At 42.9% G+C, this 16,228-nt stretch overlaps 1 protein-coding gene across 3 annotated transcripts in view; it reads left to right on the forward strand.

Moving 5' to 3' along the window:
• The window catches only part of RAB11FIP3 (RAB11 family interacting protein 3), a 77,598-nt gene extending 65,172 nt beyond the window's left edge, over positions 1-12,426 (forward strand). For 2 of the 3 annotated variants that reach the window (XM_087973229.1, XM_026680768.2), the window contains 9 exons: positions 2,474-2,567; positions 2,892-2,995; positions 4,706-4,846; positions 6,001-6,082; positions 6,661-6,798; positions 7,155-7,310; positions 7,938-8,078; positions 9,857-9,966; positions 10,317-12,426. In XM_087973229.1, the coding sequence (XP_087829355.1) occupies positions 2,474-2,567; positions 2,892-2,995; positions 4,706-4,846; positions 6,001-6,082; positions 6,661-6,798; positions 7,155-7,310; positions 7,938-8,078; positions 9,857-9,966; positions 10,317-10,443 (1,093 nt within the window). In that variant the 3' untranslated portion in view covers positions 10,444-12,426. Of the gene's footprint in view, positions 1-2,473; positions 2,568-2,891; positions 2,996-4,705; positions 4,847-6,000; positions 6,083-6,660; positions 6,799-7,154; positions 7,311-7,937; positions 8,079-9,856 lie in introns of all 3 variants that reach the window. The other variant, XM_026680770.2, reaches the window with a different exon arrangement.
• The last annotated feature ends 3,802 nt before the right edge of the window (positions 12,427-16,228 follow it).

Raw genomic sequence — 16,228 nt, forward strand, 5'->3', positions numbered from 1 at the left:
ACAAATCAAATAAATACTAAATAAATACAAAAATTTGGGGGTAGGGGGGTCCCAGTGGGAGCTTTGGCAAACCTGGGGGAGGGAGGATGTAATCTCTGATATCTGAAATCCAGAGAAAAGAAGGACTAGGGGTGACATGGTAGCTGTATTCCAGTATTTGGGGGGCTGCCATAAAGAAGAAAGGGTCAACCTACTGCCCAAAGCACCCGAAGCAAGTCAAGAAGCAATAAATGCAAACTAATCAAGGAGAGAAGCAACCTGGAATTAAGGAGAAATTTCCTAACAGGGAGGACAATTAACCAGTGGAACAGCTTGCCACCAGAAGCTGTGGGTGCTCCATCACTGGAGGTTTTTAAGGAAAGACTGGATAGCTGCTTGTCTGGAATGGTATAGGGTCTTCTGCTTGAGCAGGGGGCTGGACTAGATGACCTCTGAGGTCCCTTCCAGCTCTATTCTGATTGATTGAAACCCACAAATTTGGGCTCTAATATTAGAGGTGCCACCTCTGCATTGGTTGCCAACGTGCACCTGTGAGAAATGGCACATTGGGGGGAATATGCAACTCACTCCTGACCTCATTTTTCATCTAATTGCTGAGTCAGTCTTGGAGATTTGGGGCTCCGTCTCAGAGTTTGTGGGGAAACAACGGAAGAGGGTGACCCGATACAAAGGACAAGAAACGGGGCAAGTCAGTTTCTCTCACAAACAGTAACTTAGCCCTGGTGGAGCAGAAACCTGGGAAGAAGCTTTGCGGATTATTCCGAGAGACTCTGCCTTAACTGTAAGCAGCCGAGAAATTCCTCATACATTTTCCAAGAATCTTGTTGTTTAGCATGTGAGAGATCCCTTACTGAAATTCCAGGTGCTGCTTTTGTCTTACCTGCTTTGTAGAATTAGACCATCTTTCCCTCTCCATTTTGCTACCTGTTGCAAAGGCTGCAGGGAGAGACCGTCAAAATGTCTGTGTGCCTCCTGCCATTATTAAAATGCCATCGGTATAAAATTCCAATACCTTTGCAGCTTCTTAGCCAGTGGAGCACTTTCCCACTATTCTAACTGTTCTGCTGGAAGGCCGGCCCAGATTTGTTTCTGTTTTGGTTTTATGGCGTTATTTTAATTGTCCTTTTAGATGTGGTTTTTTTCCCCCACCCTCCCTAACTTTCCCTGATAGAGAAGCAGATGCTTCAGCCAGTTAGTGTCCTTCAAACTAGCCATGCTCTCTCAGGACTCTTCTTGTTTGAAATTGGGTGGATAATATAAGTGTCAGCAGGCAACAGCATGTGATCAACCCTTTTTTGGGCTTAGAAGCTAATTGGTCCTGTGTGTGTGTGTGTGTGTGTGTGAATGCATGGAAGGGAGACTCCTTAGGGGAGAAAAAAACACAAAATTGAGGTCTGGACTAAGAAATAAAAAAAAAAACCTCTAAAGAAAATAAAAAAATAGAGATGTGTGAAATGTGTCAGGGTTCCAAGTAATAGGCCCATAGAAAGCAATGGGAGGAAGTCCTCAACTTACAACAGTTCATTTAGTGACCATTCAAAAGTTACAACAGCATGGAAAAAAAGTGACTTATTCCACACTTAATACAGATAATACAGATAAGGCTAATGATCAAAATTCAGACACTTGTCAACTAACATTGATGACAGTTGCAGTATCCCAAGGTCACGTGATCCTCTTTTATGGCCTCCTGACAAACAAAAATCAATGGGGAAGCCAGATTCACTTAACAACCGTATTATTAACAAGAATCACAGCAGTTCACTTAACAGCGGTGGTGAGAAAGGCCGTAAAATGGGGCAATGTTTATGTCACCAATCTCTCGCAAATCAACAGAAGTGTTGCACTCAATTGTGGTTGTAAATTGAGGACTACCTGTACCAAACTTGGTTCTTTATCTCAGAATGGCCTGTTGAACACCTGTAGAGTGATAAATTGTATTACTAGTTAGCGGCTGATAAAACGCCTGGCCCAAATGACCTGCCATAAAGTGGCAGACTTTGGACCACAACACAGAGGCTGGGTGACGTGGTAGAGGTCCAGTTAACTTCCGGTGCTGGTCCCAGGAGAGCTATTTCATGACCTTGCTTCATCTTAAACTACCCCGGTTCCTTTTGGTTTATTGCTTTGGAGTGTGCTGTCCTCCTTGGGTGAAGATGAAAAAGAAGAGACGTACGAAAGCAAGGCCTTGATTGCCCCATATTCCAAAGAGCAAGAGGTATAAAAAAAGGGTGAAGTTCTATCAATTTGTTCTTTTGCTCTAGTCTAGAGCGAACCTAAAACAGACCGGATTGATTTCAGAGCTTAGAAGGCCACCAAAAATCTGGAGGGTCACGGTAGAACGGGAGCCTCCAAGCTATGCAATTGAAATATATGATATGATTTCATTGATGAAAACCTTCACTGATTACCCGTTGTTTGTTGTGATGGTGGTAGCCTCGCTTTTGTCTGAATTTCTCCGTCTTGCTTACAGACACCTGCATCAGACGGGAAGCTTTTCGATGGATAACATAGAACAACCTTTCCAGAAGAGCTCTGAGTGCCTGGAGGAGGACATCACTGATAAGGTACATGGGAAGGAGATTATGTATGGGTGTGTTTAACTGAATAGAGGACACAAACACGTGTGTGCACATACACAGGGATGTAGGGAGGGAAGGATCTTATCCACCCATCCGGTGACTTTTATTATTCTTGTTATGGTTGGTCACACAGTCAGCCAGATATTCAGAGTGAATTTGGCATTTTAATCCACCCATCAAGTCTTTCCCAAGGAAAAGGCAGACGTTGTTTAAGAATATGAAAGGTCTTGTTGCAGGATGTAAGCTGTTCCAAGTAAAGCTGCCTTTCACAATTGACTGATGGGGATTTTGTCAATGCCCGCGGTGCAGGTGATCTTCTTGGAGAAAAGAGTGACAGAGTTGGAAAAGGACACAGCAGCAAACGGGGAGCAGCAGAGCCGGTTAAAACAGGAAAACCTTCAGCTGGTGCACAGGTACACCTTGAGAAAGAGATCTGTCTGTTTGGAAAGAGCAGGGGCCCAATTTTGTGCTGGGGTTTGGAAGCTGTCCTATTTTGGAGTGGGGCTTCGTTTAAAAAATGCTTGCAGAACAGCCGGAAAACCCAGATTAGAAATTCAGCTTTTTGTGGGAAGGGGGATACAAATTGTTATAAGGTTGGTTTCTTCACACAGCTGCGTTTTCAGCTGTACTTTCTCAGTAGGACTTGGGTGGATTAGGCTGCGTAATGACTTAATTATGGCTCAAGGCAAGCAGTGAAAAAATTGGGGTCAGCCTTTTAAAAAACAGACACATTTTCAGAGAGGGAATTGAGAAGAGAACATTTTCTAATAGAACCGACCGTGTCAAGCGCTGGGGAAATCAGGAGATTCGGGCAATTCAAATGAGCATAAAGATTTATTGCAAGCTTAAGCCCTCCACAAAGCATCTGACCTACTAATGGTCAAGGGAACGGAGTGAGAGATGAGAAAGGCATTCAAGGTGGGCTGGACTTAGATCTCTTGAGGGGGCGCAGGGTCTCGTGACTTATGATGTGTTTGACCCTTCCCTCAGGCTCAGCCTGGTCACCTTCACTACGTACCCTGGAGTGTAGGAGTGTTACAATTTTTCAGCTCTTTTTCGTATTTCACGGGTGGTTTAGTGCACCATAAAGAGGACGAGAAAGCCATCTTCCAGAGAAGGCATGCAGCTTTGCCAGAGATGGTCTGTTTTTAAGCTCCTCTATGATTGAAATCAGGCTGTCAGAATTGCCAAGGAAGACTGGGATTATCACTGGAGGAAGAGCCTCGTAGCACTTCTTCGGATTAACAGTTTCCCTAGTCCCACTTTAAATCCTGCATCACTTTAACCCCTCCGTGCATCTTGATCAGTTCTGTTAGGTATCATACCAGAAAGCTATGATAAAGGGAGTATGTACTTAATGCTACATGCATTGACAGCAGCAAGGATTGTATTTGCACAATATTGGAAAAATGAGAACATCCCATCCGATGAAAGCATAATTCGGAAAATATTGGACTGTGCAGAGATGGATAGACTGACATTGAAAATAAAAGATAACGGAGATAAAGTATTACTCAACATGGGATAGGTTTTATCAATGGTTAGATGTAAGAATTAGAGGTTAGATAAAGAAAGATTATTGTTATGTACGTGTAAAAGATGAATGTTGTCTATGATTATAAGTATGCTAGTATAATGATCATGATTATAAATAAGCTAATATAACTATTAATATTAACAATATAATTACTAGGTATATTATTATCATTATTACTATATCTGTTGGTTTTTTGGTAAAATGAAATGCCTGGACAATACACTGTTTCCAAAATATTTACATATAAATAAAATATATTATTAAAAAAGGAAAGAAATGAGCTGTGGTTCACAAGAGCAGATGCCTTTGAATAGTACCTGTTAATCTGAAAAGGAGCTACCAGACTCCTGATCTGTGGTCCCGCTGACAATGTACTTATTTATTAAAATTGTATGCTGTCCATCTCCCCAAATGCCTTAAACTTGTATGCCATCTATATCGGCTCACAAGGTCTGCAAGAAATGCAGGTGCAGCCCTCAAGATTTTGTGGATCTCTCGTTCCCTTTGGGTTCGTATGCCCCGGAGCGTGAGTTCTCATGGGACAATAAGTGGCGTTACGTTTGGGAACCTCTCTTCTTCTGGACAGGGCAAATGCCTTGGAAGAGCAGCTGAAAGAGCAAGAGATGAAATCAGATGAAATCCTTATCGATGAAATCCGGAAACAGAGAGACCTGCTCAGCAGGATGGAACGAGAAAAAAGCATGGAGATTGAAAACCTGCAAGCCCGGTAAGATGGATCCGTCCAGGAAAGCGATGGGGAGTCCCTGGGTTATTGTCGTTTGTGTATCACCTCAGGAGAATATTGCACATCTGATTTCCTGATGCTAATGAAATAATCATGAACGGTGAAGGTTTCTCTCACACATACGTGCTAGTCGTTTTCTGGCTCTCAGGGGTGGTGCTCATCTCCATTACAAAGCCGAAGAGCCAGCGCTGTTCGAAGACGACCACATGATTAAATCCCGAAGGCGCACAGAACGCTGTTACTTTCCCACCAAAGGGGTCCCTATTTTTCTACTTGCATTTTTTACGTGCTTTCGAACTGCTAGGTTGGCAGAAGCTGGGACCAGTAACGGGAGCTCACTCTGTTGTGCGGCACTAGGGATTTGAACCACTGAACTGCCGACCTTTCTGATCGACAAGCTCAGCGTCTTAGCCACTGAGCCACCGCATCCCTATAGAAATAATAATTACAGAGATTTTTTAAAAATATTATATCTGCTCAGTGCAGTTGGTGGAACATTTGGTACAGACAGGATGGGGAAAGGGGGTGGATTTCTGCACTCGGTGTATTGAACCCTTTTCCACAATGTTAATTCACTCTTAATTCGTGGCTGCCAAATTCTGCACCTGACATATTTAAATTTCTAGCCTGTTAGGAGAATGATTATATTAGATTTGGGCTAAAACATTTTAATTGAACAAAAGAAGAGAAAAACAAGTTTGGTTAGGAAGCACAGTTGCCTTCGCCTCTGTAGGAAGAGTCATTTTTTCCAGAGAAGTCTGCAGTCACACAGAATATGGAAAAAAATCCCAAAAGAATAACAGGAATTGTAGTTTAGGCCATATGAAAAACAGCAAGGAAGAAGTTGGCATCGCTTCCTCTGTTTTGCATTTTTGATGCAAGCTTTTGAATAGTGTTGATTAATTAAGAGTCCATGGCAATAGATGTCTATTGAACTTGGTGCAAAGTTTTTGTTTATGGTTTTGGCAGTTTTAATATAGACTTTATTCATTTATCTGTTTGTTTGTTTTATTACAGATATTGTTTTGATTTTCAATTGGTAGCCACTGAAATTTTGGTATAAGAGGGGCAGCTATATAAATGTTTCAGATAAATAAGATTTCTAATCATGCATTTGGGTTTTTGCAAATGCACAGGCTGCATCAATTGGACAATGAAAACGGAGAACTTCGGTCCTGCGTCCCCTGCCTCAAGGCCAATATTGAGAGGCTAGAGGAGGTGAGCGCTTTCTTCTTCTAGGCAATTTCTTCCTCCTCCTCCTCCTCCTCCCCCCCCACACCCCCACTTCAGGTGTTGAGGGACTAGGCAATTACGTTCCCCCCTATTACTAAACCCAGATAAAAGGCAAGCTCTCGCAGCATCCCAGAACATTGTGATGGGGCACTGGGAGTCTTGCAGAATTGAAACCTTCATTGTCTCGCAATAACCAGCAGTATGGTACGAAGCTTGGTGATTCTTCTCTAGTCCTTGTTGGCCAGAACTGATGGCAGCTGGGAAAGGAGGATTGGAGGACAATTCTATGGCCAACCAGCAAGCTGAGTTTTCTGTTCTCAGTGAGTTCTATCCTCCATTTAAAAAGCACAGTAGTTTCTGTTCATCAGCTGGGGCAGGTGTTGGCCTTGACTACCACAATTTCTTGGTCTAGTTCTGCTGCCCATAGCAGGTATAGTCAAGTGGTGAGATTAAGCCTAACTGGCCTGCATGCTTTATCGCTGTGGGACCTGAGCCTTTCTCCCAGGGATGAAGCTGCTAGAAGATTCCCAGTTCCATTGCCTTCCTTCTTTTCTCTCTTCTAGGAGAAGCAGAAGTTGTTGGACGAAATTGAAGATCTCACTGTCCAACTCACAGAAGAGCAGGAGAACAAGAGAAAGCTGGGGGAGAAGTTGAACCACGAGAGACATCAGTTCCAGAAAGATAAAGAGTCCAGGCAAGAGGTGAGAAGGTTTCCAGAAGCTCAAATAGACCATGAAACATTTGTGAGGTTAGGAAGGAACTTTGCTATATGCAAATTTTTGCCCGGTTTTCAAGATCAGGATTTCCTTTGCAGTCAAGAAGCTGCCTCTCAGCAGGGAAGCCCTACTTCAGGTTAAATTGGGTCTCAAGTTGCAGGGTGCAGCTCAGGTTAAATTGCAGGAAAGATGGCTTGGAGAGGGCGAAAAGAATCCTCGCCCGGCTGGGACAATCTATGCTTTCTGCTGGCTGACTTTTTTTTTTTTTAACAGCATGAACCTATCCTTGTGAATTGATTGCAAATGCCCATTGGCCTTGATTTTGCTTGCTTGTCTTGCAGCTGATTGAGGACCTCAGGAAACAGCTGGAACACCTGCAGGTCTTCAAGCTAGAAGCCGAGCAGCGGAGAGGCCGGAGCAGCAGCATCGGCCTGCAGGAATACAATAGCCGGACGCGAGAGAATGAACTGGAACAAGAGATCAGACGGCTCAAGCAGGTAGATGAAATCTTAGGCGTGGGACAGTGGAGGAAGTTTCTGCTGGTGGTAGCATTGTTGGGGATATCTTAGGGGATGAAGAGAAGCTGTTTGGGGTTATCCAGTCCATGATCTTTGGGGAAGGAGGTGTAGGCATCAGGTTCAAACAGTGTTTCTCAACCTTACCAACTTTAAGATATATGGACTTCAACTCCCAGCATTCCCCAGCTAGCATGGGTTGCTGGAGAGCTGGAGCCTAAAGAAGATTCCATGTAGGAGATGACCAGGCTGAGCCTGAGGGAGGGGTCAAATGTGTCATAAGTCAAGAGATCTAAGTCCAGCCAACCTTGAATGCCTCGCTTGTCTCCCAATCGTCATTTAGTTAAACTTATAGAGAGCGTAAACTCACAATAAATATTTATATCCACTTGAACTGCCGGAATCTCCTGATTTCCCTGGTGCTTGACACTCTGAGGACAACAGTCTGTTAAAACAATCATGGGGTGAGGACTTGGGCAAAGATTTGAGCAGAGACAACCTTGGTCGAAAGAGCCCTTGGTGGTTGGCCTCTGTGGAAGGCAGCTTCTCTTGGTCTCCTGGTTAAAGCAGAAACTGATGTAACCATAGGGGAATTTTCTTCGCAAACAGGACAACCGAAACTTGAAGGAGCAGAACGATGAGCTGAATGGGCAGATCATAAACCTCAGTATTCAAGGTGCCAAGAATCTCTTCTCTGCTTCCTTCTCTGAATCTCTGGCTGCGGAAATCAGCCTGGTCTCCAGAGATGAGGTAAATGTGGTGACCTTACAGGGACTGTTTCCCCCACAAGCAGTGAAGGGGGAGTTGAGTGGGAGAGGCAATTTAGAGAATCCACACTTTCACATTAGGAAGGGCTACTTTGGTTCTGACAGACACTTGGAGGATTTCTCTTTATCTTGTTGATAAAACTAAGCACTTACTAGATAACAATTTATCCTTTTTTAACATCCAACCGAGTTCTCGTAACATTAATTTTGGAAAGTTAGGTGAGCCTACTATGAAGGGATATATTCCATGGATTGCATAAATCCTCCAGACCATTTCATTTTGCTTACAGTTCTGAGAGATTCTGCATGGAGTTCTTTCTAACCCTATATGTTTTTTTAAACACCATGGCTGGGAAAGGCTGTCCAAATTTTTAAAACTTATAGACTTCAACTCTCAGAATTTCTCAGCCAGCCATGCTGGCTGGAGAATTCGTGGAGTCCAAAAGTTGCTAAGCTTGGAGAGCGCTGGCTCAGAGCTAAAAAGCTTCAGTTATCCGATGACATTTAGCTGTATTTCTTCCTGTGTTTCATGAGAACCACTTCAATTCTGAAAGGCTGCTTAGAATCCATAGCAAAGCAAATGAGAGATAGTAGGAAGTTGATTTCCCATCAGGATGGGATTATTTTCTAGGTGTGCTGCTCTACAGTCCTGGAAACGGCTGCTTTAATGAGATAGGTGTCCTCTTCTACAAGGAATCCACCACATTGCGTATGCTATGACAATTTGCTGCGGCCAACTCACCATGGACAACTCACTGCAGGACAAGAGTTACCCTCATATCAAAGAAATGGTGGAATAGAATCATTAAAGAATGCCAAAGGAAGGGACAGAATGAAATGTGAATGACAAAAATTAGTTTAAAAAATATTTTAAATAATTAAATCAGATTGTTAAATTGTCCCATAGCAAGTTGTCCTGAAGCGAGTTGGTCTTGGTGATTTGTCCCATTCTGTTCTGTTGTATTTCCAGGAATGCAGCTTGAGGAATGCTTCTGACTAGGATCTCACTGCATCAGCTGCAGTGGCTCCTGGGGTCTTAGAAAACCAGACCGCCCCATTGGAGATGCCTTGATAATTCCCCCATAAATACTTCACTTCAAAGACTCAATAAATCCCAGCCAGTGACCCCATTTATTGCTTGGCATTAGCTATTCCTGCACTAAGAACATAGTAGAATGGTCTTCCAGTAATAAAGCTTGAGCCTTATACCAGTTAACTAAATGGATAAAGAGGAATATAATTATTACGTATCACGATTTTATTAATATAGCAGAATATAAAATACAAAGGAAAATAAAACTAATGGGAGCTAGGGGAGGGGGAAAGGGGAAAAAAAAGAAAGTGTGAGGTAGAAAAGGAAAAAGAAAAGTGGTGACTGGTATTTTGTGGCGGTGCAGTGGTTAGAGTTCAGCATTGCCCGCTGCCAGAAGTTCAAATCCCATCAGGCTCAAGGTTGACTCAGCCTTCCGTCCTTCCGAGGTGGGTAAAATGAGGACCCAGATTGTTGGGGGGCAAATAGGCCGATTCTATAAACCGCTTATGTAAAGCACTGTGAAGCGGTATATAAGTCTAAGTGCCATTGCTATTGCTTATTCTTTGCTAATCTCACTGCCTATTTTAGCTATCCAGCTACACATTCATCCTTCCTGATCTTTCAACCTTTTATATGTTCCCCCCTTTGGTTTTCAGAGTTTCATTAACCTTTTTATGTAAAATTGGGGGGGGGGGATAAAAAATAAGCTTGATTCTTTTCCTTTCCAGCTGATGGAGGCAATCCAGAAGCAAGAAGAGATCAACTTCCGACTCCAAGACTACATTGACCGAATCATTGTGGCCATCATGGAAACCAACCCATCCATCCTGGAAGTCAAGTAGGAGACTTAAGAGTTGAGAGCAACATAAACCGATGTGTCATGTGGGTGTGGCGGATTGGCTACTTGGAAGAAAGAAATACTGGCCAAGTCTTCACTCTATGGAGAAGGCACAGGAAGCCTCATGTTGGAGTGGTTGGGTGGCAGATTGCAGTGAACTTGGGGTGGAGAAGAGAGAGAGAGAGAGAGGACCAGCCATTAAGTAAGGCCGTCCTGATTCTAATGGGTTTTGGAACCCCCTGGCTTGTGGGAACAGGGCTGGGGGTGGCAAAAAGGATTTGGAAAAAAGAAAGTCACAGAAACAAGGGGTGAGGGTGGGGGTGAACATACACACCTGCCCTCTTTTGCAGGAATGGAGCAGAATCTGGGTGGCCCCTTGAAATAGCCTTCTTGGAAACCACTCTTGTCCACAAGCAACAGAAGCAGGCTTGTGCTGCACGGGAGGTAGCTGGATCCCTCGGCACCTGGAAGTTGTAGCACAGCAGTCAAAGGAAGACTCTCTCAGATGCCTTCCTGGACCTGCCTTCCCTGCCTCTCTGGTTTAATCATCTCTCCTTGATCATCAGCCCTCCGATCGCCCTCCTTTTTGAAGCTGCCTGGGTTGTTTGGCCAGTGGAAAGGAAAACTCCGTCTGGGGTCTGTGTCTCTTGCGCCGTTTCTCACAAGGCACAGCGTGTTTCGGAGCCCCTGTTTTTGGGGGGCTGTCTGCCTTAAAACTCAGGAGTTGCAGGTGCTCCAGGGAACGGAGCCTCTGCAGAAAGGTGGGCTGATGTAAAAGAAAAAAAGAGATCAAAACCAGGCATAGTCTTCTGGGTGATCGGGTGGGTGGCTGACCTGGTCAATGAAGTTGGTTGTTCGGGGGCCAGCTGGCAATGGCTGTGCTGAAGGAGGAGGAGGAGGAGGAGGAGGAAGCTCAGCTGATGATACTGAATGTGGAAGCAGAGCTAATCCTTTATCCCTCTTTGCTGCAGTGGTTCCTTCCATGCTTCATCTCACACCCTTTTTCATTTGGTGTTTTTCACTAGTTAAACCACTTTAAGGCAAGAATGGCAACAGGTGTGTCGGTTCCATAATAAAAACAGGGAAGGAGGGAAGGGGAGACATCACAGACCGAAAGGACTGAGTTGTTTTCTTTGCTGGCACCCAACACAGCACATTGCTTAGAAGGACCTGTTCAAACTCTAGTAGAACATTGAATTATTGGTTTGGCTTTGCATCTAGTCCTTTGGGAAGGTGCTGAAACAGATATTGCAGAAAACTCCTCTGCTCTTCTCCCTTCTCCTTGGGTCGAAGTAGATTTGTATATCGATGGGAGTCTGATAAACAAGCAATTGGGGACAAGTCAACTTTCCCTCCAACATAAATTTTAGGGGAGAAGATGAATTTTGCCTGTACCTAGAAAGCAGGCTATTTCCCCTGGAAAAAAAAGGAAAAAAATTCAATGTGTTTTAAATCTGCCTTTTGAGATGTGTGTTTTAAAAGAGGCTTGCTTCTTGGTGTTCTTTTTTTTTTTTTTTTTAATGCCACTATTTGGAATTTGAAAGCAGCATCTTATACCTCTCACGAGCGAATCCTGCTTCACTGATGCTTTATTTTAGAGAGAACCTTCAGGAACCCACAGAGGGTGAGGTTGTACATTTCTACACATGCCTTCTCTGTATCTTCACCACTGTCCACCTCTCTAAGGCACGCACAGAACAGTTGTGCAACTTGGGCACACAAGGCATGGGGCAACCAGACTAGTGTCTGTGTGACCCACATATGCAGATCATTTTCCTGGGGTGCAAGACATTGCACTGAGAGTTGCTATATATGCTCTTCCTCTCCTTTCTTTGAAATCATCAAGCCATTCAAGCTTTTGAGTCCCTTCATGTATGGTGAAAGCGACATGATGCTAGTTTGAAAATGCTAGTTCCAGGCTTTTGCTTTCTCACATTGACCCAACTGTTGGGCCACTGGAATACTTTGCAATTCCTTGAACCAGGACACTGGAATTAAAAAAACAACAGTAGATTTCCCCTATTAATGGTTTTCAACTGGCTTGAACATGGAGGTGAAATGGTCAGAGAAACGCAGAAATGTTGTTCCGCTGGAGAGTGATTCTCAAACCCCAAACATTCTTACATACATACTAATGTCCTGTATTCCTCTGTGCCCCAGAAAAAAAAAGTCTGCAGGAAGAATCCACATACTGTACATTTCCAGAAGAAACTTTGGGTGTAAATCAGTGTATACTTGGGAAGAGAAAGATTTTCTTTTTCTTTTTCTACCTTGTAGAGTTAGGTATTTTTTATAGAATGGAGCCGATCAATTTTTAATACTTCAGAGAGCAATGTATCTGTGGAAACACACAAATCTATATATATATATGTATGTATTGTATAATGTACAAATCTATAAATAATAAATACTAGCTGACTCTTGTCTAATTAAAAGCTGTTACTATCTCTGGCTGGAGAACTAGCTGGTTTGGCCTTTTTCTTCTAGCATCCAGGGGTGGTGGACATCTTTGTCACAAAGGAGATCTTGGTGCAACTGTCAAAATTGCCTTCCACCCAAAATGGGATTTGTTAGCCCTCGTGCCCAAATTCAAATCAGATTCTATGCCATGGGGCTGTACTCAGAAGTAACCTGTCCACTCTGACTGTTATTTGCAATGTTCATTTATTTCTGCTCTCTGCCAGGCTGTTCTCTGTCTGTGGTATGGAGAAGAGTGCAAGGTTCAAACAAGCTTTGCTTTTGGCCACTAAGTGAAACCTGACTTGGACTGCAGTTGGCATTGACTATATGGACTGGAGATTCAGTAAATAAGTAGTAACCTACTGGTGCTTATTGTGAAATTGACGTTAATGGAAGAAGGCACCTTCTCAAAGTTGAACATAGAACATCATCAGAGTTGGAAGAGACCTTGGGAGGTCATCTAGTCCAACCCCCTGCTCAAGCAGCAGACCCCATATACCATTCCAGACGAGTGGCTTTCCAGACTCCACTGATGGGGTATCCACAATTTCTGAAGGCAAGCTTTCCACTGGTTAAATGTTCTAATTGTCAGGAAATTTCTCCTTAATTCTAGGTTGCTTCCCTCCTTGATTAGTTTCCATCCATTGCTGCTTGCCCTGCCTTCAGGTGCTTTGGAAAATAGACTGACCCCACTGTTCTTTGCGGCAGCCCTTCAAATATTGAATTATGACCATTTTTCACACTTGCAGCATTCTGATAGTCCCATGATTTACATTCGGATGCTTGACATCTATCATTTATGACAGTTGCAGTGCCCCGGAGTCATGTGTTCATCTTTTGCAAAATTCTGACAAAATCAGTAAGGAACCCAGATTCACTTAACAACCGAGTTACTAACTTATCAACTGCAGTGCTTAACAACTGTGGCAAGGAAGGCCATAAAATGGGGCAAATCTCAAATGAACAAATGTCTCACTTAACAGAAATTTTGGGCTCGGTTGTGGTTGTAAGTCAAGGACTAAGTGAGCACCCCTGCATTTTCATTGTTTTTTACTTTTGGAGGGTTACTTGACAAAGCTATGAGGAATCTAGGTGTATCCAATGAAGCATGTGAAGGAGAAGACTAGAGGCAACTGGTTAACAGGCAATGGGAGGAAATGACCCCCACTAGGCTCATGATGTGCACTTATGCTTTTGGGTCAGGCAGAGCAGAGAAGAAACCAGCTCGAGTTGTAGCAATACTTAAGTCTTTATGGCTAGGAGAATTCTGGGAGTTGAAGTCCACTCATTTCAAAGCAGCCAAGGTTAGGAAACACTGAACTAGAAGACCATGGTTGTTCCCTAATATGAGGGGGTGGTTAGAATCATTGCAGTGATGGTGAATTGTACCAATTATAATGGAAGTTCTTTTGACCTTGGAGAGTTAGGATCATTTCTCTGGTTTGGCACAAGGTGGCATCAAATCATTGCTGGAACTTGCAGTGTGTTATTTTTCTCCCTTAAGGAATGGACAGTTTCCCCCTTGCAAAACAAAAAAGCTAGATTTTAGCAATGTCGGTTCCAATTCACCAAGATTCAAACCTGCTCTTCGGTACATGATCTGCCTTAAAAAAAAATCTACCTACAATAAAGCTTCAGCTGCCAGAACTGGACTGCAGAAACCCAAAGGATGACCATTTGGCAGCAAATAGGAATTCTAATACCCTTTTACTGCCATATAATCATCTTGCAGGGTTTTACAGACTAGGCACCAGTGAACTTTAACTTAATCTAGTGTGCTGCAAGTGTGTTGAGCTGTAATTTCCAGAGTTCTGAAGCAACACAGGTACGGATAGCATTGGCTACAAATCCATTGCAATCCTAACGTTTTTGGTGACTACCAAGTTGCAGAAAGCAGCTTTGCAAAGTAAGAGTTTAGGAGGAGCTATTGTTTTTCTTCTGTAGCTAATTTCATAAGCGGGCTGATCACCAAAGCACCGTGTGTGTGTGTGTGTGTGTGTGTGTGTGTGTGTGAATTCTGTGATTTGGACCTCCACTCAAAAATGAAAATTTTCACTCAGTAATAAACGAACCACTTTGTTATTCTAGCATCATTTTATATTTGGTGTGGTTAACTTGTTAATCACAATCACCTTCAAATCAAGGCTACAATGCCTCAAATAATTTTACAGTAAATTGTTCCATTAAAATTAGAATACAAAAATTAGAATACAAAACCTGGAAAAGAAAAGCGTTCAGTAGATGGCAGCAGTGAAGCCTTATTTTATCTTACTTTACAGTAGCAAAGTTAAGATAAATAGGAACAGACTTTGTCCTCATCCCCTTGTAAGAAAGAATCAAGATGAAGGTCCGACAGAAATTGATAAGAGTATAATATGATCAGGGTTTAATATTTATTATGATCTGAGTGTTTTTTTTATTGAGGAAGCAGACTTTCTGAGGCCATGGTCTGTATTACTTCTCTTAGAAACTTATACAGGTAGTCCTTGACTTACAACAGTTGGTTTAGTGACAAGTTACAACAGCACTGAAAAAAGTGACATAATATCCTTTCCCACACTTATGATGGTTGCAGCATCCCCATGGCCACATGATCAAATTTCGGATGCCTGGCAACTCTTATTTATGAGGGTTGCAGTGTTCCGGGGTTATGTGATCACCTTTTGTGACAAGCAAAATCAACAGGGAAGCCAGATTCACTTTACAACCATGTTACTAATTTAAGAAATGCAGTGATTCACTTAACAATTGGGGCAAGAAAAGTCATAAAATGGGGGCAAAATTCAACAACGCTTAGCAACAAAAGTTTTGGGCTGGATTGTGGCCATAAGTCAAGGACAACCTGTGGTACTACAACTCGTCTCTCTAACCTTTCACTGGGCAAACCAGTGCATCCTAGGGCAGCAGTTTTGGAACCAAGGTATCTCGAACGGGTTAATTGCAGAATGTGTCCAACACCAGGGACCCATGATTCCCGTGGAACTGAAATTTGGCAAATTTGATAAAACATTTCATAACATAAAAATCATGAAGTGTTTTATGACATAGCACAAAATGTCATGAAATATTTCCTGCTATCAAGTCCTGATGTTTGACTCTGCTGTACAGTTCAGCTTTCAAGGCAGGTACACCTCTGAATATTTTATTACCCTGAGTTAATTCTGGGCAGGCCCCAAAGATTAAAATATATACATCTAGGTCTCTGTCTCTAGCTTTGGGACCTGCCCAGAGTTATTTGAAAGATGAGCGAGTAAGCTCTGCAGTTGTTGAAGGCTTTGGGGAAATCTGTTAAAAAATAAATATCTCTGAAAGGGTGACTCAATGAGTCACAGTTTATTGTATTATTTCTAGAAGAGTGGTAGACAAAGCATTGCCTCTTTCCATCTCATGCCACAGAAGTGAGTTTTAAGGACAGTTGGGTTGCTCTAAGAGAAGACATCTCAGAACTTGGTCATTTTAAGACTTGTCGACTTCAACTCCCAGAATTCCCCGTGCTGGCTGGGCAATTCTGGGAATTGAAGTCCACGTGTCTTAAAGCTGCCAAGTTTGGAGATTCCTTCTCTAGAGTGAGGGGGAAATCTCAGTACTGGTGCCCACCCAAGTACAGCTTCTGTGTAGACAAGAGCCTTGCTTCTTTAGCAGGAATAGTGGAGAAACTCAGTTCCAGCTTTGGCCATTTTAATTGGGAAAGACAGGAGGTAATTTGCAACACTTCCTTTAAAAAAAAAAAATAACTTCAGGTTTGCCTGGCTGACTTCCAATTAATTCCTGGCCTCTAGTAAGAACCAAGCTTTGGTGTTGA

The sequence above is a fragment of the Notechis scutatus genome, chromosome 12 (genome assembly GCF_049901735.1).
Source record: "Notechis scutatus isolate UNSWTSFEM ecotype Mainland chromosome 12, rNotScu1.2, whole genome shotgun sequence".
Classification (NCBI taxonomy): domain Eukaryota; kingdom Metazoa; phylum Chordata; class Lepidosauria; order Squamata; family Elapidae; genus Notechis; species Notechis scutatus.